This window comes from Cavia porcellus, unplaced genomic scaffold, assembly GCF_034190915.1.
Source record: "Cavia porcellus strain 051 isolate PalLab524CR breed Dunkin Hartley unplaced genomic scaffold, mCavPor4.1 scaffold_1, whole genome shotgun sequence".
Taxonomy (NCBI): Eukaryota; Metazoa; Chordata; class Mammalia; order Rodentia; family Caviidae; genus Cavia; species Cavia porcellus.
The window spans coordinates 175996965-176020619 of NW_026947484.1; the positions used below are offsets into that span (position 1 = coordinate 175996965).

The window sequence follows — 23655 nt, forward strand, 5'->3', positions numbered from 1 at the left end:
GGCCTCCCACCTCCCCACCTGCCCCACCTCCGTCACCCTCTTTTCTTCTGCTCATTGCACACTCTCATGCCCACAAGCTCCTCCTAAACCAGAACCTCAGACCACCTCTGCGCTCCTGCCAGAAGGAAGCAGAGGGCACTACCTACATCGGTGCTACCATCCCAGGCCAGGGCTGTAGCTCAACAGCACAGTGCCTGCATGGTAAGTGCAAGGTCCTGAGTTCAGTTTATAGTATAAAAAAAAATTCAAACAAAACAAAGCACCATGTTCCCATCTCTCTGTTTGACTTTTCCCGAATTAAAAATGTCTTAGCTTTGGCTACCCTCAGGCCTCTCCCACCAGATAATCCCTTTCAGCTTCTCTCCCCCTCCACAGGCAAATACCATTTCTGCCTTCTAACTTTATTGGTGTGACTTTACACTGTTAAATTAAAGGAATATTACAAGAAATCTCTATTGTGCTTCAACTATGACACCCTGTAAGGAGACAGTTGTGTCTCATCTCTGTATCTGCCTGTTAATCAGTGGTTATAATAATCAACCTTGCCCTAATGAACACAGATGCAAAAATTCTCAATGAAATATTGGTAAATAGGATGCAGCAAATCATCAAGAAGATTATACTCCATGACCAAGTGGGATTCATCCCAGGCATGCAGGGATGTTTCAGCATACATAAATCAATAAATGTAATCCACCATATCAATAAAGCCAAAAGTAAGAAACACATGATCATTTCTATAGATGCAGAAAAAGCTTTTGATAAGGTCCAACACTCATTCATGATAAAAACCTTACAGAAACTTGAAATAGATCGTCTTTACCTCAATATGATAAAAGCAATTTATGACAAACCAACAGCCAGTATCATATTAAATGGCCAAAAACTGAAGGCCTTTACCTTAAAATCAGGCACAAGACAAGGATGTCCCTTATCACCTCGCTTATTCAACATAGTACTAGAAATACTAGCCAAAGCAATTAGACAAGAGAGAGAAATAAAGGGGTAAAGATAAGAAAGGAGGAAGTTAAATTATCATTATTTGCACATGACATGATACTCTACATAAAAGATCCCCAAAACTCCATTGAAAGTCTCCTAGATATAATAAATAAATTCAGCAATGTAGCTGAATACAAAATCAATAATCAAAAATCAATAGCATCGGGGCTAGGGATTTAGATCAGCGGCATAAGCGCCTGCCTTGCAAGTATGCGGTCGTGAGTTTGACCCCTGGTACCAATAAAAATGAAAAAGACAAAAAAAAAATCAATAGCATTCTTATACACTAACAACAAAATCACTGAGAGAGAAATGAGAGAAGCCACACCCTTCACAATAGCATCCAAAAAAATGAAATACTTAGAAATTAAACTCATGAAAGAAGTGAAAGATCTATACCGGGAAAATTATAATGCCCTGAAAAAGAAATTGAAGAGGATCTCAGAAAATGGAAAGACATCCCTTGCTCATGGATAGGAAAAATAAATATTGTGAAAATAGCCATTCTCCCAAAACTGTAATACACATTCAACACAATCCCAATGAAAATACCATCAACATACCGCATAGATCTAGAGAAATCACTCCTATAATTCATCTGGAACCAGAAGAGACCTAGAATAGCAAAGACAGTTCTAAGCAGCAAAGGCAAGACAGGAGGCATCACAATCCCTGACTTGAAGTTATACTACAAAGCAACTGTAGTAAAATCAACATGGTACTAGAATAAAAACAGATCTGAAGATCAATGGAATATATTAGAAGATGCAACCACAACTACAAACACACCCAACCACCTTATCTTTGATAAAGGGGTCAAACATCTTCACTGGAAGAACGACAGTCTCTTTAATAATGATGCTGGAAAAATTGGCTCTCCATACGCCAAAAACTAAAACTAGACCCATGCCTATCACCATATACTAAACTAAAATCTAAATGGATCAAAGATCTGAATATTAAAACAGAAGACAAAGTAGGTAAAAATCTTGAAGACATAGGGGTAGGTAGAAAATTCATGAACAGGAATCAAGCTGCAAGGGAAATACTTCCCAGAATCAATAACTGGGATCATATCTTACTAAAAGGTTTCTGTACATCAAAATAAACCTCCAGCATAGTGAAAAGAAAACCCACAAACTGGGAAAAAGTCTTAGTGAACTGTCCCTCAGACAAAGGACTTCTTTCTAAAACATATAAAGAGTTAAAAAAAATCAGATCCCCAAAATTCAAAGATCCCATCCAAAAATGGGCATCTGAGATGAATACACAGTTCTCAGATGAAAGAAATATAAATGGCAAATAAATACATGAAAAAATGTTCAGCATCATTACTCATTAGAGAAATGCAAATTAAAACCACACTGAAATTCCATCTCATTCAAGAAAGAATGGCCAGGATCAAGAAAACTACCAACAACAAATACTGGAGAGGCTGTGGGGAAAAAGGAACTCTCCTGCACTGGTGGTGGGAGTGTAGACTGGTGCAACCATTGTGGAGGTCAGTCTGGAGATTCCTCAAAAAGCTGGGATTGGTCCATTAACTAGTGATTTCCTACTGTTCATTTTTTTCCTGTAAATCTGTATAACTTGTACCCTTTCCCTGCTTTTTTTTTTCTTTTCTCCTTAAATAAAATTTAAAAAAAAAAAGCTGGGATTGGAAGTCCCATTTGATCCAGCTATTCCACTTCTAGGCATATTGCCAGAAGAACTGAAAATATCATACCATAGTGATATATGTACACCCATGTTTATAGCAGCACAATTTCTAATAGACAGATATTGGAAACAAGCTAAGTGTCCATCAACTGAGGAACACATAAAAAAAGTTGTGGTATTTTTATACAATGGAGTACACTCAGCTATAAAGAATGATCACATTGAGATATATAAATAAATGGAAGCAACTTGAGACGATACTCATAAGTGAAATAAATCAAACTCACATGTATAAATACCATATAGTCTCCCTAGTGTAAGAAATGGTAAGAATACATAAAAGTATATGGTAGTCATGATTCCTCATTATATTGCTTTGAAGCCTTATAATGTTTTCATTTAGTAGTTGGAATGATTTTTCCTGGGTTGTTTGATTTTATTGTCTGTGATGGTATGAACAGTTATTTTGAAGAAAGCAAGACATTATAATAGCTAGCGCTGATTTAATATCATCTTGTTTTGAAGTCCTATCATGCTTTTGTTTTTCTGTCTCCATCAGTTCTATCATGTTGTATCTTACTGGATTTTATGATGTGTGATAGTATAAACAAAATTTTTTATGGACAAGGAGATAGTGTAGTAATCACTGTTTGTTTTCTGTTAGTTGGTTCTGAATTCCCTGTAATAATTTCATTCTCTTGAATGGTTTTACACTGTCTTGTTATGTTTGATACTATAGTGTTTGAAGGTATACTCAAATATTTCAAGGAAAGAGACACTGTGGTAGCTAATGTTATGTCGGTTTGTCCTGTGGTGGTGAAACACTATGTTGCTTAAATTGTTCTGTTCCAGTCTGGTTTTTTTTATTTTATTTAAAAGGAAAAAGAGAAAAAACAAAACAAAACAAAGTGGTGTAAGGGTACAAGTAATACAGAACTACAAAAAAAAAAACAATAAGAAATCACCAGTTAATAGATTACATATTATCATATTAGAGATAGTTGCTCAAATCACAGTATCAAAGCATACAAAGTGGACATTCAAACAGTGAGACTGCAAACAGTTGTGTTCAATGATCCAACCAAAAACATGAATATGGTCAGCTATTTAACACCACTAAACACACTTGCTGTTGTATCCTTTAAAGCACTTTTTTTCCCTCTCTTTTTTACAACAAAATTTACACATTTTGGGTTTTATTACTCCTTAGTTCTTATTACTTTTTTGGGGGAGACAATAAAGTCAAATATGGCAAAACAAAGCTGTCAGTCAAAACCAAGGATAGACATAGCACATGATGTAAAACAGAGTACACGGTTATCAACAATGGTTATCAACAATGTCTCTTGTTTCCTTAAAAAGAAGTCTATCTCATTAGATATTATAAAGTTGAACAAAACAGTAGAGAACAAGACCAATAAAACTTAAGCATTGTAAACATTACAGGACTTCCAAAGGAGACAATAGTCAAACCAGAATGGGCATCTTAGTGAATCTTATTGCCTTCAAAGTAGTTGCCTATGTCTTCAAACTTGATACTATCATACAGAATGGAACAGAGTCTAATCAGTCAAAACAAGATAGTGGGAGTACTACAGAACGTCAAAACAAGTTAATAGGAAATAAAAAAAAGTTACTATTATATATCCTGCTAATTTTTTAAATTTTTCCCCTTAATTAAAACAAACCTAAGAAATAACTAAATAATTTTTTTTAAAGAATAAGGGAGAGATTGAGATAAAACAGGACATAACAATATAACAATACAGGTCAAAGCATGACTGTTTCATCAACCTAGTGCTTCACCACCAAATAACCCAACTTAATAGTAGTTACCATAGTGTCTGTCTTTTTCCTTGAAATATTTGAAGAAAACTTCATATACTATAGCTTCAAATATTTCCATATCAAGAAGCCCAGAATAAAGCCTTTCCAATTAATAAGTGAAAAACTTTATAAGGCTTCAAGGCCACATAATGGGGAATCATGATTACCACATATTTTTATATATTTGAATCATTACTTACATTAGGGAAACTATTGGGTATTCACACATGTGAGATTGATTTATTTCACTTATGAGTATGGTCTTAAGCTGCGCCCATTTATTGATAAATATCTCAATGTGATCCTTCTTTATAGCTGTATAATACTCCATTGTATAGAAATACCACAACTTTTTTATCCATTCCTCAGTTGATGGACACTTGGGTTGTTTCCAAGATCTGGTGATTACAAATTGTGCTGCTATAAACATAGGTGCACGTATATCACTGTGGTATGATGCTTTCAGTTCTTCTGGGAATGTGCCTAGAAGTGGAATAGCTGGAATAAATGGGACTTCCAATCCCAGCTTTTTGAGAAATCTCCAGACTGACCTCCACAAAGGCTGCACCAGTCTACACTCCCACCAACAGTGTAGGAGAGTTCCTTTTTCCCCACAGCCTCTCCAGCATTTGTTGTTGTTGGTTTTCTTGATCCTGGCCATTCTTTCAGGAGTGAGATGAAATCTGAGTGTGGTTTTAATTTGCATTTCTCTAATGACCAATGATGATGAACATTTTTTCATGTATTTATTTGCCATTTGCATTTCTTCATCTGAGAAGTGCGTATTCATCTCAGATGCCCATTTTTGGATGGGATCTTTGAATTTTGGGGGTCTGAGTTTTTCTTTTTAGACAAGAGACCCTTGTCTGAGAGTGAGTTCACTAAAATCTTTTCCCAGTTTGTGGGTTGTCTTTTCACTATTCTGGAGATTTCTTTTGACATGCAGAAACATTGAATAAGAAGTGGTCCCAGTTATTGATTCTGGGAAGTATTTCCCGTGCGGTTTGACTCCTGTTCATGAATTCTCTACCTACTCCTATGTCTTCAAGGATTCTACCCAATTTCTCTTCCAATAGATTTAGTGTTTCTGTTTTAATATTCAGAACTTTGACCCATTTAGATTTTAATTTAGTACATGGTGATAGACATGGGTTTAGCTTTAGTTTTTGGCAAATGGAGAGCCAGTTTTTCCAGCACCATTTATTAAAGAGACTGTCGTTCTTCCAGTGAACCTGCTTGGCTCCTTTATCAAAGATAAGGTGGTTGAGTGTGTTTGTAGTTGTGGTTGTATCTTCTAATCTATTCCATTGATCTTCGGCTCTGTTTTGATTCCAATACCATGTTGATTTTACTACAGTTGCTTTGTAGTATAACTTCAAGTCAGGGATTGTGATGCCTCCTGCTTTGTCTTTGCTGCTTAGAACTGTCTTTGCTATTCTAGGTCTCTTCTGGTTCCAGATGAAATTTAGGAGTGATTTCTCTAGATCTATACGGTATGTTGATGGTATTTTTATTGGGATTGCATAGAATCTGTATAACAGTTTTGGGAGAATGGCCATTTTCACAATGTTTGTTCTTCCTATCCATGAGCAAGGGATGTCTTTCCATTTTCTGAGATCATCTTCAATTTCATTTTTCAGTGTATTATAATTTTCACTGTATAAGTCTTTCACTTCTTTCGTAAGAGTAATTCCTAAATATTTCATTTTTTTGCTTGCTAATGTGACGAGTGTAGTTTCTCTTATTTCCCTTTCTGTGATTTTGTTGTTCGTGTATAGGAATGCTATTGATTTCTGAGTATTGATTTTTGTATCCAGCCACATTAATGAATTTATTTATTGTGTCTAAGAGTCTTTCAATGGAGTTTAGGGGGTCTTCTATGTAAAGTATCATGTCATCTGCAAACAATGATAATTTAACTTCTTCTTTTCCTATCTTTACCCCTTTTATTTCTCTCTCTTGCCTAATTGCTCTGGCTAGTACTTCCAGTACTATATTAAATAGGAGTGGTGATAAAGGACATCCTTGTCTTGTGCCTCATTTTAAAGTAAAGGCTTTCAATTTTTAGCCATTTAGTATGATGCTGGCTGTTGGTTTGTCATAAATGGCCTTTATTATATTGAGGTAAAGACCATCTATTCCAATTTTCTGTAAAGTTCTTATCATGAATAAATGTTGGACCTTATCGAAGGCTTTTTCTGCATCTATAGAAATGATCATGTGATTCTTACTTTTGGCTTTATTGATATGGTGGATTACATTTATTGATTTACGTATGTTGAACCATCCTTGCATTCCTGGGATGAATCCCACATGGTCATGGTGTATAATCTTCTTGATGATTTGCTGCATCCTATTTACCAATATTTCATTGAGAATTTTTGCATCTGTGTTCATTAGGGAGATCGGTCTATAGTTCTCTTTTTTAGTTGGGTCTTTCTCAGGTTTTGGTACTAGAGTAATATTTGTTTCCAGGAATGACTTAGGAAGGATTGCTTCCCTTTCAATTTCATTGAAGACTTTGAGGAGTGTCGGCATTAGGTCTTCTTTGTATTTCTTGTAGAATTCTGCAGTGAATCCATCTGGGCCTGGGCTCTTCTTTGTAGGTAAGGACTTAATTACATTTTCAATTTCATTAACAGAGATTGGGTTATTCAACAGTTTTACATCCTCGATCTAGCTTTGGTACTTCATATGTTTCTAACAATCTATTTCTTCTGTGTTATCAAACTTTTGAGAGTAGAGGTTTTCGAAATAGGTGTTGATGATCTTCTGTATTTCTATTGGGTCTGTAGTGATTTCTCCTTTTTCATTTCTTACTGCATGAATTTGAGCTTTTTCTTCCCTTTTAAAAATAAGGTTGGCTAGGGGCTTATCAATTTTATTTATTCTTTCAAAGAACCAACTCTTTGATTCATTGATTCTTTGGATTGTTTTCTTAGTCTCTATTGCATTGATTTCTGCTCTGATTTTTATAATTTCCTGTCTTCTTTTGGCTTTGGGCTTGACTTGCTCTTCTTTTTCTAGCTGTTTGAGGTTTAGCATCAAGTTATTTGTTTGTATTCATTCTGTTTTCCTGATGTGGGAACTCGGTGCAATAAATTTTCCTCTGAGGACGGCTTTCATTGCATCCCACAAATTCCGGTAAGTTGTATCTACATTTTCATTTTCCTTTAGGTATTGTTTAATTTCTTCTGTGACCCACTGATTACTCAAGAGTCTGTTATTCAGTTTCCATGTGTTTGCAGGATTTTTGCAGTATCTTTTATCATTAATTTCTAATTTCAGAGCGCTATGATCTGATAACATGCAAGGGATGATTTCAACTCTTTTGCATTTGTTTAAATATGTTCTGTGAGCTAATATATGGTCTATTTTAGAGAATGATCCATGGACTGCTGAGAAGAATGTGTATTCTGATGTTGTTGGGTGGAACATTCTGTATATGTCTATCAAATCCATTTGTTCACAGGTGTGATTCAGTACTGTTATTTCTTTGCTCATTTTCTGTCTGGTTGATCTGTCCCTTGGTGTCAATGGCGTATTAAGGTCTCCTGTTACAATTGTGTTACTGATAATTTGAGTTTTCATTTCTGTTAATAGTTGTTTTATATAACTGGGTGCTCTGGAGTTTGGTGCATATATATTTAAGATAGTTATCTCTTCCTCTTGGAGTTTTCCCCTTACGAGTATGTAGTGACCTTCTTTGTCCTTTATAGTCATTGTTGGTTTAAAGTTCACATTGTCTGCAAACAGAATGGCTACTCCTGTCTTTTTTTGGATTCCTGCTGCATGAAGTATTGTTTTCCATCCTTTGACTTTCAGTCTGTGAGTATCCTTCTGGGTTAGATGGGTTTCCTGTAAACAGCATATGGTTGGATTTTGTTTCTTGATCCATTCTGCTAGTCTGTTTCTTTTGATTGGTGCATTGAGACCATTTACATTAATGGTTATTACTGTTAAATGCTGGTTTATTGTTGACATGTTATCTCTTTGCCGTTGCATCCTTATCTTTCTGTTCTGTTTAATTATCTGCTTTGCATAGTGGTTTTTTCCTTTGTGTATCTAAACTGTCTTTCAATATTTTTTGCAGGGTTGGTTTGGTGTTCATGAAGTTCTTCTGCTGTTCTTTGTCATGGAAGTATTGTATTTCACCATCAATTTTGAATGATAGTTTTATAGGATACATCAGTCTAGGTTGGAAATCATTTTGCTTTAGGATCTTCACTCCATGCTCTTCTTGACTCAATTTTTTGTGCTGAGAAGTCTGCTGTGATTCTGATAGGTTTTCCTTTATAAGTGATCTGTCTTTTCTCTCTGACAGCTTTTAATAATTTATTCTTGTGTTGGATTTCTAGGATGGTGATTATTATATGTCTGGGTGCAGTTTTATTTTGGTTATGACTATTTGGTGTTCTATATGCTTCACTGATCCTGATGTCGGTTTCTGATCTCATGCTTGGGAAATTTTCAGCTAGTACTTCTCTAAATATCCTCTTGACATCCTTTATGTTGTCTCCTTCTTTTTCATTAATCCCTATCGTTATTATGTTATTTTTCTTTGCATCGTCTTGCAGTTGTTGAATTGTTGTTTCCTGATTCCTTGTTATTTTTAAAAGATCTTTCCTTTCCTGTTCACTAGCTGCAATCCTGTCTTCAAGGTCTGAAATTCTATCTTCACTTTCATTAAGGCGGTTTTTACAACTTTCAGTGGAGTTTTTTATTTCCTGTATATCTCTGTGCATCTGCATTATGTATTCTGTTTGTTTCTTATATTGCTCGACTAGGGATTCTATCTTTTTGTTTAGTTCCTCCAATTTTTTATCTGTGTTTTCTTTAGATATATTTAGAATCTCTTTCATTTCTTTTATCATTTCTTCTTTTACCTGGGAGATTATTTCGAGTTTGAATTTCTTTAAAGTTTCCTGGAGTTGCTTGTTAATTTCAGTAGCTATTGTGTCCGATATTTGAGGTGAATGGAATATATTTTCTTCTATATACATTGCTCCTAGGGTTTCTTGAGATGGGCTGGAGGTTTGAGGTTGTAATTTGGTCTTTCGTTTTGTCATTTTCCTATATTTCTGTGTTTCAAGTGTTATTTGAAAGCTTCCTCAGGGTCTGTTGGAAATCCCCTTCTATGTTTACAGCTCCTGAGGCTCTGGCACCCCGTTATCCCAAGCCACTGGGCCTGCAGAACCAATGGCCCTCCTCTGCCTGTTCAGAACTCTGCAGTTCCAGATAAGCTGGGCCTCAGGGACACTGTGCACCCACCTGCCCTTTGGAAGCTCCACCGCTCTCCAAGCGCAGCCGGGACGCGGAGGCAGATGTAGACACCTCAAACCCACCTTTCCACTTCACTGCCCCCAGAAGCCTGGAGGGTCCCAAACAGTCTGGGCTTTGGGCAGAGTGAGCTGAGCACTCACCACAGGCTGCGGTGCCTCTGGAACCTGCGATCCTCCCCTGCTTGCTTCTGATCTGTTTTGTAATATCCTCTTTTATCTTAATCTTTTTAAAATAAAAAAATGAAAAAAAAAATCAACCTTGGACACAGCGAAGCAGCTGCCACCAATTTGCTTCAGTTTTCTCTATGATGGGTGGCTTCTCCGGTTTTCTCAGGGTCTCCAACCTCTGATATTAAAGTATATACAATTTAAACCAAACAAAACAGACCAGATCTGTATAAAATCCCAATGGCCCAGCCAGGTGAGGTGATACAATCCTGTAACGCTGGCATTCAGGAGGCTGAGGAAGGAGAGTCCCCATGAGTTCAAGGCCAATCTGAACCACATAGTGAGACCCTGTCTCAAAACAATGGGGAAAAAAAAAAAGAATTACACTGGTCATAGGGTACTCCGCCCCAGCGATGACAACAAAAACACAGACTAAAATCCAGACTCCATGCTCATACCAAGTAAATACAGAAAAAACCTGAAATAAAATAAAATAGCACAGCTAAGGAAAAACACTGTTAAAACAATAACGATTTTTAAAAGGAGGTGTAAACCTCCAGGCTTAGTTGAAGCTAAAATCCAAACCCAAATTGCTGTAAAGATTAAGTCAAACTACAAGGCCAAATATCAGTTAAAAAGCAGCTCTCGGTTATACACAATTTACACTGGGTCCTGCAAATAAGCTCCTCTCTCAGGATGCCAAAAGAGAAAGCAGGCTCCTAACCACCCATAAAAAGATAATGAGGGCCTGTTAAAATATATGTATTAACTGATTGGTAACATTTTCACTGATTGGAAAACTTACTTTAAGTTCTGTGGTTTAAATTAATATTTTTGTCTAATCAATGCGCTTAAAAGGCTTCTCCTTCTCCTCTTTTTTCTCTTCCTTCTTCTTCTTCAGAAAAGGTTTCTTATAAACAGTTTTAGAATGATTCCTGAATTTGCTTTTTGGCGTTCCATCTAAAGTCTTAAAGCCTTGTCAGCCCTAGCTAAAAAGCAACATTTTTGCTCTTCTGTCTACTTTTTGCTGGTACTGAGAACATTTACTGTTCAAGGTTACTTAAAAGTCTGTTACTCAGTCAGCCCCAGTGAAATAGTAACATCTGTGAGTTAACTCTGAGATAATAATACACCAAGAACATTTTAAAATTCATGCGACTACTAGGCCTGTTATAAAAGAAAAACAGTAAGAAGGAAAAAAATTATATAAAGAAAATTATAAATATAAAATATGTTTTTGGAAGCTGGATGTGGTGGTGCATGCCTGCAGTCCTAGCACTTGGGAGGCCCAGAAAGGGGGATCACTGAGAGTTCAAGGGCAGTGGTGGCTACATAGTGAGTTCATAGCCAGCCTGGACTGCATAGTGAGACCTTGTTTCAAAACAAAAAAACAATCATAACAACAAAAGCAACAATAAAAAAAAAGAGTTGTAGAAGATGAGCTCACAAAAGGATAGGTCTGGCTAACAGGTTTTCACTACTTTTGGTTTGATTTGGTGTAAGATCTGCTCCTTTTAAATCCCTTTTTGTCTCAAATCTGCTAAAAGGGGCTACGACAATAACTCTAAATCATCAGTTACTTCCCCTCTGACACAGAATCAGGTTCTACCAACTAGAACTGCTTCCCAGCAATGAAGATAATTAGTCAATAATACCTTCAGGACAAGGAACAATATAAGAAAACCATGAAAGACGTCAAAATCAAAATGGAATCACTCATGTCAATGCTGCTGAGAGATAAATAACACTGAGAATTTATAAGGAAGAGTTTTATGCTTAAGTGCCTGATTACAACCATCACAAAAAATATTATATGGATCTTGCTTTCAAACTCTTCTTGGTAAAAATGGTTACTAATTACTATTCTTTAATAATTCATCTTGGTTAATGTATGTACAACTCTTTTTTTTGTTTGTTTGTTTATTTCTTTCAGTTCTCAATAATAGGCCCTGCACCAACATCTAAACCTTCTAAAAAAGCTCATTCACTTTAGGAGCTCATCACTTAGCTTAGGATTCAGCTCTAAGCTCCAAGTCACTTTACTTCTGATGATCACCAAACTCAAAGACCTGGTGATGTCCCTACTGAGTTTGAAGCAGTTAGATATGACTATTCTATCCCTTCCCAATCATTTGACCTTGCTGATTCATCAGGAGAAATGTAATGACAAAAGGGTTAAAGTCCTCAGTACCCAAACTTCTTTGATAGCATACTTGTGTCCAGAACCCACTGGACAGTCATGAAATACTGCACTAATGAGGAATGAAGACAGGATGAGAAACTATAGAATTCTGAAAAATGAAATTGAAGAGGACATCAGAAAATGAAAGACAGCCATCAGTGTTGCCTCAGCGTTTGGGGTGCTGAGGCAGGATGACTGCCATGAGTTTGAGGCCAGCCTGGGCTACATAGCATGATTGTGTCTTAAAAAAAAAACAAAAAGGAACACTGCCCTCTATTCCTGGAGAAAACAATCCTAAAATTTATGTGGAACCAGAAGAGACCCAGAATAGTAAAAGCAATCCTGAGTAACAAGAGCAAAATGGGAGGCATCACAATTCTGATTTTTTTTTTTTTTTTTTTTTTTTTTTTGCAGCACTAGGGATCAAACTCATGACCTCCTGCTTGCCAGGCAGGCACTTATGCCACTGAGCTAAATCCCCAGCCCATGTCACAATTCTGAATTTGAAGTTATATTACAAAGCTACAATGTTAAAAAAAAAAAAAAAACAGCATGGTAGTGTAACAGTAAGCAGAAACACTGAACTGACACCCAGGATTTATGTTGACAGGCACTAATCAAGATCATTCCCAAAATATTATCTCTGGGGATCTAGGGCTTATACAGGATAAGCAAGCAGGAAGTACAGAGGCAGCATGGCTTGTCAGTCAGGAACGGGTTTATACAGTCTGCATCACAGTGACCAGCTATGCATCACAGTGTTCAACCACTTCTAAGAGACAGAAGCAACTAGAACTGAGGATCTATTACCTGGGCAGCTAAGAAACTGAAGTATACTGGCTGGGGAGGGGGGTCATTTTCTGTTACAGTAGTGGCATAAAACCAGAACTAAGAGGCTGGAAGTTTAGCTCAGCGGTGTAAGTGCTTGCTTGGCAAATACAAGGTCATGAGTTTGATCCCCGGTAACAAAACAAAACTAGAACTAAGGATCAATGGAACAGAATAGAGAGTGCAGAAATAAATATTTGATCTTTGACAAAGGAGCCAAAGACACACAATGGAGGAAAGATAGCCTCTTTAATAAATTATGGGAATGGTGGGAAAATTGGCTATTCATGTGCAAAGATTGAATCTAGACCCATATTTCTTACTGAATACTAAACTAAAATCAAAATGGATCAAAGAACTAAAAGTTAAACCAGAAACAACCTTGGAAGACAGAGAGATAAAACTCTTAAAGTCATACATATAGACAAGGACTTTTTATAGTTCTTCATGGACTGAAACCTCTACAAACTGTGAGCCAAATAAACCTTTCCTCTCCTAATTTTGTGCTTTCAGTATTTTGTCTCATCAACAAGAAAAATAAACAAGATATTAGTTATCTCCAGATGAGGAGATAACCTCAGATTGAGGTCACCCACCTTGGACTTCACATTACTCATAAAGAAATCACACAAGAATGCAACACTTTCATCTTTCAGCTCCCCTTACCCCAATCAAAATCTGATCATCTTTTCTTTGGGGGCTTGCTAATTACTTTTGACTATAGATCCCAAACTTTAATCTCATAGCTAATCTCCAGATGAGGCTCCTTCCAGAGACCCCAGCCACCTCTCACTCTGTCCTGGCTCTTTGGCTTTGGCTTTCAATCAGCTCAAACTGGCCCTAACTTCTGTGCTGGAACTCAACCTTCCCAACCCCAACAAGCCTTTCCATCTGTATGTAAATGCCAAAAAAGGGTTAACCTTTGGTATCCTAGATCAACTTCTCAGCACAAAAATACAACTTCTAACCTACTTTCAAAACAGTTAAACAAGCTGGGTGTGGCTATGCTGTCTCTGCATTTTAATGGCAGTGGCTCTCCTAATTATAAAAAGCTCCAGGCTTGTTCTATGTACATCTTAGAGTTGCCTCCCATTCTTACCGCCTATATTAACTCACCAAACTCATGCTGCAAACCCAAAAGTTGAGGGTAGATCTCCTGGGGGTAGCTCATTGCTTTCCTACACATCCATCATACTTCCTATTCAATCTGTCTCCTCATCCATCAAGCTGATGCACGGACATCTCTTTGCCCTGGGCAACATAACCCCTAACACATTCTCTTCCAGAGGCCAATCCCACTGCTCTTCCTAGTTTGCCAGCTTCCGCAAAACTTTGCTAAATCTTCACTTTCAAAACCTGATGAAAACAGTACTCCCTTGCCAATCCTGACAGGAAGTAGAGTAGAACTCAAAACCCTCAGTTCCAAACCCTTACAACCAAAATGTCAGGGACCCTAAACAGTTATTCTTTCCACACCGATAGCTACAAAACTTTCAAGTCTTCTTGCTGAAACTCATTTCTGCAGACTAAAACTCATTTTTGTGTGTGTGATACCGCGAATTGAACTCACGACCTTGCACTTGCAAGGCACTTATGCCGCCGAGCTAAATCTCCAGTCCCTAAAACTCATCCCTAAAGAAAAGCTGAACCCCACTTGTTCCACACAGATAGAAATCCCAACTCTTGACTTCTGTATCTCTCTGCCTCATAGCCATCCTAGAAGAAACTGATCCACACGATTGTCTTAGTTACCGTTCTCTCCTTATTGACACCCAAACTTAAAGGAGGAAAGGTTTATTTAGCTCACAGTTTGTAGAAGTTTCAGTCTATAATTGGCTGGATCCAAGGCAGGGTGACATGGTAGACAGGCACAATAGAGGAGAAACCACTCATGACAGGCAGAAGGTAGCAAAAACAAGCAAAGGATGACCACATGTCTTTCTTTTCCTTGTAGCTTATCCAGGTAACTCAGAGCAGTAGCACTCACAAACAATCCTAGCAGCCTTGATCCTAGCATTACATCATGAATCAACATGTCATACACTCTAGATCCAGCTACCTCTGAAAAAGCCCCAGCTATGACCACATGAGGCTTTGGGGGTGGACATCTAGACACAAGCTGTAACAATGGTCAAAGTGACAAGCTGTGAACCAGCCCATGACTAGCTCCCTACTAGTCTAGCTCCTTACTATTGTGCTACTCCTCAAAGACTACCAACTGGAGATTTCATAACGTTTTCTCCTGATAACCTCTCAGCCTGACTACAGGTGCCTCTATACACTGGTTCTCAATCATCTGGCCCCAGTCTCACCACGATCTATCTACTCAGTCTTCATAACCCCCTTCTTGTCTTTTCTTTTCTTCCTTCCTCCTATTCTTTCCTTTTTTGTTTGCTTGTTTGTTTTTTGATTTTTTTTTTTTTGGACAAGGTCTCACTATGTAGTTCAGACTGATCTTGAACTCACTGTGTAGCCCAGGCTGACCTTGAACTCATGACAATCCTCATGCCTCAGCCTCCTGAGTGCTGGGATTACAGGTGTGTGCCACCATACTTGGCCATCTCTTCTTGATAACACTGGCCCCTATGAAAGATTTTTTTCTAGTTCAACATTTGGAACACTCCTTCAGTCTCACAAGTTTAAGCACAAATTCTTTTCTAGACCAAGATTGCTGGTTCTCCTTACCTCTGTTATTTTCAGTTTATACTGCAATCCTCACTCCCAAATCATCTGGATAAACACGAGGCACAACATGTCCTACAAAAGGATTTAGGCCTAACTTTTAAACATCAGACCAAAATGCCCTTAAATCACATCTAACAGCCATGGCAGACAGGACCATCAGAGTTTTTCAGATGTATTTCATTAATTTCTCCAAATTTCCTATAACTAACCCTTCACCCACTATGGGTCACACTCCCTTCTTATATCAAGTCTCCCTTTACATTTACTGTGAGCTAACATTTAACAGCCCCTTCATGGAAAAAACTTCTAAATGTAACAAAATCATCACTTTAAAGAGCTCCCAAGATTAGTTTTATCAGGTCACTGGCCTGGCACAAAGGAAAAGTCCATTCAACCCCTCCTTTTCTCTGGATTGCCTGCAATCTCAATCTCTTCCTCAGGCACAATGACTCATCAACACTTTAAAGATCTTCCCATGGGATCTCATTAACATCTCATCCTCCAATAAAACCATATAAATTCAATCAATAATGGTGCCTCCTTGACTGGCTCTATGTTGATCTGGAGAAGTAAGCCAGCCAAAACCTTCAGTTCCAGGGACCTATACTTACCAGGTATCTTTTCACTACATCTCATGACTGCCTTTTCCCATTAAGAATTTTTTCTTTTGTGGCAGGCCACAAGCCTGCCTGTGCCTGGCCAATAATTAAACAGGTACATATATCTTAGTATCTGTCCCCTAATATCAATGTGGCCCCTAACAACCAATCCCTCCCCTGTCCCCATCACTAACCACATTGGCCAAAAAAGTTACTCTAATCCCTTCTAACAACATTAGAGATACCCACAGAAGTGGCCACCAGGGTGGGAAAACTGACCTATAAAGCTTGTCACAGGGCCTATAGGAGAACCACCATGAAATCTCACAATACCTAGCCAATGGGACCATTCCTGTTCTTTATTATGATACACATTATCCAAAAAAACAACCCAAAACCTCCCCCAACACCAGGTAGAGAACATCCTTCTACAAATCAATCAGTTGATCAATCAATCACCAAAAAATCCCTCACAGGGGAAAAAACATAACCCTAAGCAACGGTCCAACACAACAGAATGTGACTGCGCTTCCCAATCTTTCCTTCTATCATGTCTGGGTGGGGGTATATATACTACATCACAGCTCTGCTGCTCTGTGGTCTGAGCAGCTCTCCAGGATTGTAAACTCAGCACCGGTAAAGGTTTTAAAGGGACTAAGTTTAAAAGGGAAAACAGACCCCGGGAAGAGAAAAGTAAACACCACCTGAGATTCGGCCATGCTGGGACTCGGAGGAGCCAACCAACAAGCCAACTAGTCAGCCTGGGGGTGGGGGGAGCCAGGAAAAGAAAAGTCAGGTATCTCCTCCAGTAAGCCTACCTACACTCAGGCTGAGAATCCCCCACCCCTGTAAGCAACCAGCTGGTTCCAAGGTCAGGTTGAGTTTACAGCATTTGAGGTACAAAGAGCAACTGACTTTTTGTGTTGTTTGGTTGACTTTGTAAGCCTGGGGCCAGTTGTATGAGCATCTATTAGGAGGATAACCGTATGCACTATAGCAAATACGGGGGATTTCCTTCCATCTTGTATTTATTTATTTATTTATTTATTTATTTATTTTTGGTACTGGGGATCAAACCCCCATACTTGCCAGGCAGGTGCTTATGCTGCTGAACCATATCATCAGCCCCTCCATCTTGTTTTTGAAATACAATATTGTCCTGTTTTGTTTTGTTGTGATTGTTTTACTTTATTCAGTGTTCTGTTTTGATGGGTTTTATTCTGTTTTGTTGTGGTTTGATTTTACTGTATCTGATGGAATGGACAACTGTTGTGAAGATGGCAAGATATACTATGTGGTCATTGTTTTCCTGTTATCCTGCTTCAAAGTCCCGTACCAATTTCACTTTTTGATTGGATTTATTCTGTTTTGTTTTGCTGGGTTTTATTATCTTTAAAATAAAATTTTAAAGAGTCAAAAAGAAAACGGAAAACAAAGAAACATTATTTGAAAGAAAGAAAAGAAATGGTACAGAAACCTACCCTCTGCTCCAGAAAGATGGGGAACCTGCCGGCCCTTCGATTTCAGCTGTTTTACTGGATGCCAGAGCCCTTTCCCCTACTTGGACCTTGTCATAACCCTATTGGTTCTCTCAGTTGTCATAGATGGATCTTAGGCCCCAAGACCACTAATGCCTCATCGCACACTCCTACGTGGTCTTTTTTTTTTTTTTTTCTTTTAATATTTACTGAGGGTCTATAAAATGCATCAAAATTTTCAACATCGACTGGTTTTCGGTATACAAAGTCTATAAAAGAACATCAAAAATAAATTCATATATGAATGACAATATCAATAGTATTCTATAAAGAATAATGCTTACTTCAATTATTACACCTAGGCAGTCTTCACACATGACAACAACACATTTCACACACATGCATTGCTTACGTTGACAGTATATAACTTTTACCTACTTGACCTTTTTGTAGGACATACTTGACATGTCCGTGGTCTTCCTGTTTTATTAGGAGGCTCTAATTACACAGAATATAGTTAACAGACGCATAAAATATTGATATGATAAATTAGTAAATTCTTAATATGTATTATGCATTTTTTTTTATTTAAGAGGAAAAAGAGAAAAACACAAAACAAACCAAAGCGGCGTAAGGGTACACGCAATACAGAACTACAAAACAAAACAAAACAAAGCAAAACAAAACAAAAAAAATAACAGTAAGAAATTACCTGCTAGTAGATTACACACTATCTTCTTGAAAATAGTTCCTCAAATCACAGTATCAAAGAACACAAGGTGGACATTCAAACAGGGAGACTGCAAACAGCTGTGTTCAATGTTCCAAAAACATTGATAAAGTCAGCTATTTAACACCCGCAAACACACTTGCTGTTATATCCGTTAGAGCTCTTTTTCTTTTTTTTTTCCCTCTCTTTTTTACAACAAAATTTACACATCTTGGATTTTATTACTCCTTAATGCTTATTACTTTCTTTGGGGGGGGGGAAGAATACAGTCAAATATGGCAAAACAAAGCTGTCAGTCAATACCAAGGATTGACATAGCACATGGTGTAGAACAGAGTACAAGTTTATCAACAATGGTTATCAACGTTGTCCCTTGTTTCCTTAAAAAGAATTGTCTATCTTATTAGATATTATAAAGTTGGACAAAACAGTAGAGAACAAGACCAATAAAACTTCCTACATGGTCTTTATTTGATTTTCTCTTGCCTGTCAGGCCCTATCTCTAGAATTTATAGGTTGGTTAAGAAGGACCTGACATGCAAGCAGTTAAGTAAAGAGAAACATAGTGAGAGAATATATGTGTGTGCGTATTTGTATATATTAAATAAGAGCTGTCTTTTAAGTGGGTACCCCTTGTCTTCTTTGCATTTTATTGATGGGGTGGGGCTGCTAAGCTAACTTGGTTAGGGCACTTGCCCTGTTTATTAGCTTTCTCTTATCTTATTAACAGCTCCCTTAGTAAAGCCAGGATTAGCCAAAAAGCCCAATGAGGCCCTTATTTTATCTTTCTTCCTATAGATAGACTCTTCTCCCCTACACTTCCTTGACCCCAACATTCTTTTTTTTCTATTTCTTTATAACAAAATATTGAATTATTAGTTTAAAGCCCTCCAAGCCCGACAGCAGTTTAACTTCTATATAGGTTTAAAGCCAGCTAACTTTCTTTTTCCATCCCTTCTACCAAGTGGGGCCCAAGCTCCACCCCACCGCACACCCCAGACATAAAAGCTGTGGTCCTGTCTCTTGAAGGCAGGCTGAAGCCACACTTCAGACCTCTAACTGTTTGCTGTCTACTTGTGCTAATAAATCTGCCTCTATTGGTGGTATCTGAGTCTTAAATCTATCTAAACATTTTCTCTTTGTAATACTAAGAGCTAACATTTATTGAGTACTTACTATGTGACAGGTACTAAGAGTTTATTACATACTGTATTCATTCCCTCATTTTTGTTCCTATTTTATAGATGGCAGCATGGAGACACAAAAGGTTAAAGCAAGACTCACAATCATCAATCATCAAGTGTCAAAGCTGGGATTTGAAAACTAATCCATTGTCAACCACTGTTAAAATTCTTTATTTATTTATTTTGTACTGGAGATCAAATTCATAATCTTGCATTTGACAGGCAGACTGTGTCACTTTGCTATATCCCCAGCCGTGTGTTAAAATTCTTATGAGGTAGAAGTTCCAAAAATTCTCAAGGCAAAGAGAAGGGCGTAAGCACTAACACCAGACAAAGGGCAAAAGAATCAGCAGCAAGTTAAGTTTATCTTTCTTCTGATAATGTTACCCTGTGGGAGGCTGCAAATGCTAGAAAACTTAAAAATGTTTTTTGAATAGAATATTTCCCACCTTTTAAAATAAGCTTTATTCATAATGTACATCTGAGATTTATTTTAATTGTACATATTTCCGTGTACAGTACAATAATTCAGTACAAGCATACAATATATAGTGATCAAAGCAGGATAATGGCATTTTTATCACCTTAAACATTTTTTTTATATTTGGGATTCATACTGGAGCTTTCTACACTGTCTAGCTTGGCAACAAAACAAAAACAGAAATCTCCAAAGGTCAAGTCAGTCATACAAAACTTGGTTATATTTTTAGACACGCCCAAACTCACAAAGATCTTTCACCTGAAAATGTGTTAAGATTTTAAGATATGGTTATCTGAATAAGATTATTTTCCCACTGGCTTATTTTTAAAAAAAGACTGAAAAGGACTCATTATCAAAATACTTATGCTTCATGCTTTACATCAAGTAGTCAACGGGAGGAATTCTTTCTTCCAGAGCAAAGGAAGTGTGAGATTTGAGAACTTGGCCCTTGGTACCCAGCAGACTTTCTGCCTTTGACTCTCATCATCTCACTACATAACATATTTCAGAGTCTTACACACACCTCAGAGAAGGACAGGACCTGAACTGATGCGTTACAAGCACCTCGCACGTAGAAGACAATAATCGCTTGCTATGGAGTAAATGTTTCATATTGAAGGTATTATCTCGGTCATGCATCCGTACAAAACAAAAGTGTGCATCATAACTTGTTTGTTTGAGACAGGGTCTTGCTAAGTAGTTCAGGCTGGCGTTGAATTCACTATGTAGTCCAGGCTGGCCTCAGCCTCTCGTTATCACGCCTGGTTTATTCCTGAAATTTGTCTATTTTAGGCTCGCAATTTGAGATGATCGTTAAAGCTTGAAAGCAAAACTAGCCTCCCTCCAAGTCTGAGCTGAAGTGGATTCACTCAGTTGCGCCCATAGCTTCTCAGCAGGGAACTGCAAAACCAAAAAGTGTTATTTTGGTGCTAGGGACCCGTTTACTCTCAGCCCCGCCCCCGCCCAGCGGCCCCGCCCCCGCCCTGATCCAGTCCCTAAAGGGCTGCATCTCCCATTAGTCTCTTCGGCTGCCACTCTTCATAGGAAAACATCTGAACCACTATTAAAATACGAGTCCCTAAAAGAAAATAAAAAGAAAGTCCCTTTGGGCCACGGGCATGAGTGCCCAACGGAAGGCGGGACTTCCGGCCTCTCGGCGTTCGTCAGTCAGGAGCCGGAAGCGCGGTGGGGCGGGAAGGTTGTATCCCTGCGCTAGCGCTGCTTTTACGCTAGTGGTGGCGCCGCCGCCCCGACAGTCGCCTTGATAGTCGCCTCGACAGTGAGGCCCCCAGAGCGTCCTCGTGTCCCAGGTAAGTAGGACAAGAAGCTGAAGAGTGTGGCCCTGGCACTGACCTCCCGTTGCCGTCTTTGTTGCCACGGGGAAGCGACCTCCCGCCGCCCTAACCGGGCTTCAGTCGCCCCGTGTCATCCGCAGCAGACATGGACGATTCATTTACTTAAAACTGGCGTCTGTTTTCTAGCCCATTTCTCCTTGGCTGTCCCGAGGGAATCAAGCGTCGCTCCAGTTAAAAATAAAAAATAAAAAAGATCGCTGCCTGTAAAGCACTTCATTTTTTTTCCTTTTTCTTTTCAGTATGCGGGATTGAACCCAGGGCCTTCTCACAGCGTTACATCTCTAGCCTTTTTTATTTTTTATTTTGAGGCAGGGTCGTGCTAAATTGCCAACGACCGGGCTGGAGCTTACCAGCTTGCTGTTTCAGTGGCAGGGTGTGCACCACCACGCCCGACTGGAAGCTTTTTGGCATGGTTGCTGAATATTCTTTTCCTGCTGTGTTCTATGTTCATTGAAAGTAGGAGTGTAGAATCTTGCCTACTTGGGATCTCTTACAAAAGTAGAAAGCGTCTAAACCAACAGCCTAAACTGTTTTACTAGCTTTATGACAGTGGACATCCACACATATAAAATGATCATAAGTAAGTAAAAGAACCAATTTCAAGTGTGTACATAGTGTACGATAGAGAGCGGGCACTTGATAAATAATCGGCCCTATTTTAGGTTTCAATGCACAGTAATTACTGTGTGTATATGTTTTCAAATGAGTGGAGAAAAAACTGCAAAAAGGCTAGCAATTAATAACTTTCAATTAACAATTAAAGTATGGTACATTTTACATGTGTGTCCATATATTTTTTTACAGGTAATGGTAAAGGATTGATTTGCTACTGAGCTCAAACTGAAGCAAAACAGGAAGATGGCGGCAAACTCTTCAGGACAAGGTAATGCATGTGGGAATTTCCGATATTACTAGAAACTTTTCAACATACAGTAAATGCATTTGGATTATAAAACATTTAGTATAGGGCAGTTACAGTAGTCCGAATTTAAAAATGAGTAACAGAGTAAAACACCAAATTTGAAATCAGCCCAGTGTTTTGTCACATGCACAATATCGTTAATATTATTAATCCTATATTTCCACTGATGTTAAGATTATTTACATATGTTGTAAACCTCTTGACATCTGTGTACTTTTTTTTTTACTTGAAGCCAGAATCACTTTTACATTGTCATCAGACAGTAGCCATGCCTTTGTCTTCATCATTCTAAAAACTTTCACACACATTTTACTTGTGTTAAAATATCTCTCACCAAATCAAGCTAGATACATGAGTTGCTTTTTATTTTAAAATGTTTTATTGTTTTCATTCATTGGTTGGAATGATTTTATTCTGTTTTGTTTCATTTTATTATGTGTGATGGTATGAACAGCTACTTTGAAGAAAACAAGACATTATGGCAGCCATTGCTGATTTAATATCATCTTGCTTTGAAGTCCTACCATGCTCTTGTTCTTCTATTTCTATTGGTTCTATCATGTTGTGTCTTACTGGATTTTAATATGTGTGATAGTATAAACAAATTTTTTATGGAAAATGAGATATTACAGTAGCCATTGTACATTTTCTGCTATTTGGTTTTGAATGTCATGTAATACTTTCATTCTCTTGAATGGTTTTATACTATTTTGTTATGTTTGATATGTGACGGTATACTTAACTATTTCAAAGAAAGAGACATTATGGTAGCTACTGTTAATATCCAGTTGTCTTGTGGTGAGGTACTGTGTTACTTACATTGTTCTGTTCTGATTTGCTTTGTTCTGTCCTCTTTTGTTTTATTCTCTTCAAAATAAAATTTAAAAAATTAAAAATAAAATGTTTTATGAAAGAAATAGTCTCTAGAATACTAAATTGCACTTTGTATTTTCCTGTTTAAAACTTGAAGTAGGCCTCTTGTTTCCTTTCTTTATCAAGTCTGAACTTACTTGATTTTTATGCACGAGTATGATAGAAAGATACAGTGTTTTTTTTTGTTGTTGGTTTTTTTTTTTTTGTCTTTTTCCTTTTTATCGGTACCAGGGCTCGAACTCATGACTGCCTGCTTGCAAGGCAGGCGCTTATGACGCTGAGCTAAATCCCCAGCCCCAGATACAGTGTTTTTTAAAAAGCTTTGTAAATTTTATTACTCAGCCTAGAGAAAATATATCAGGAAATACTGATTTTACAAAATCTATGGAAGAAATGAGAT

General features: G+C 37.8%; 1 protein-coding gene across 1 annotated transcript in view; it reads left to right on the top strand.

Annotated features, from left to right (window-relative positions):
- The first annotated feature begins 21257 nt into the window (after positions 1-21257).
- The window catches only part of Inip (INTS3 and NABP interacting protein), a 28070-nt gene continuing 25672 nt past the window's right edge, over positions 21258-23655 (top strand). The window contains exons 1-2 of the mRNA XM_013145898.3: positions 21258-21415; positions 22265-22343. Coding sequence (XP_013001352.1) covers positions 22319-22343 — 25 coding nt within the window. The 5' untranslated portion in view covers positions 21258-21415; positions 22265-22318. The remainder of the gene's footprint in view (positions 21416-22264; positions 22344-23655) is intronic.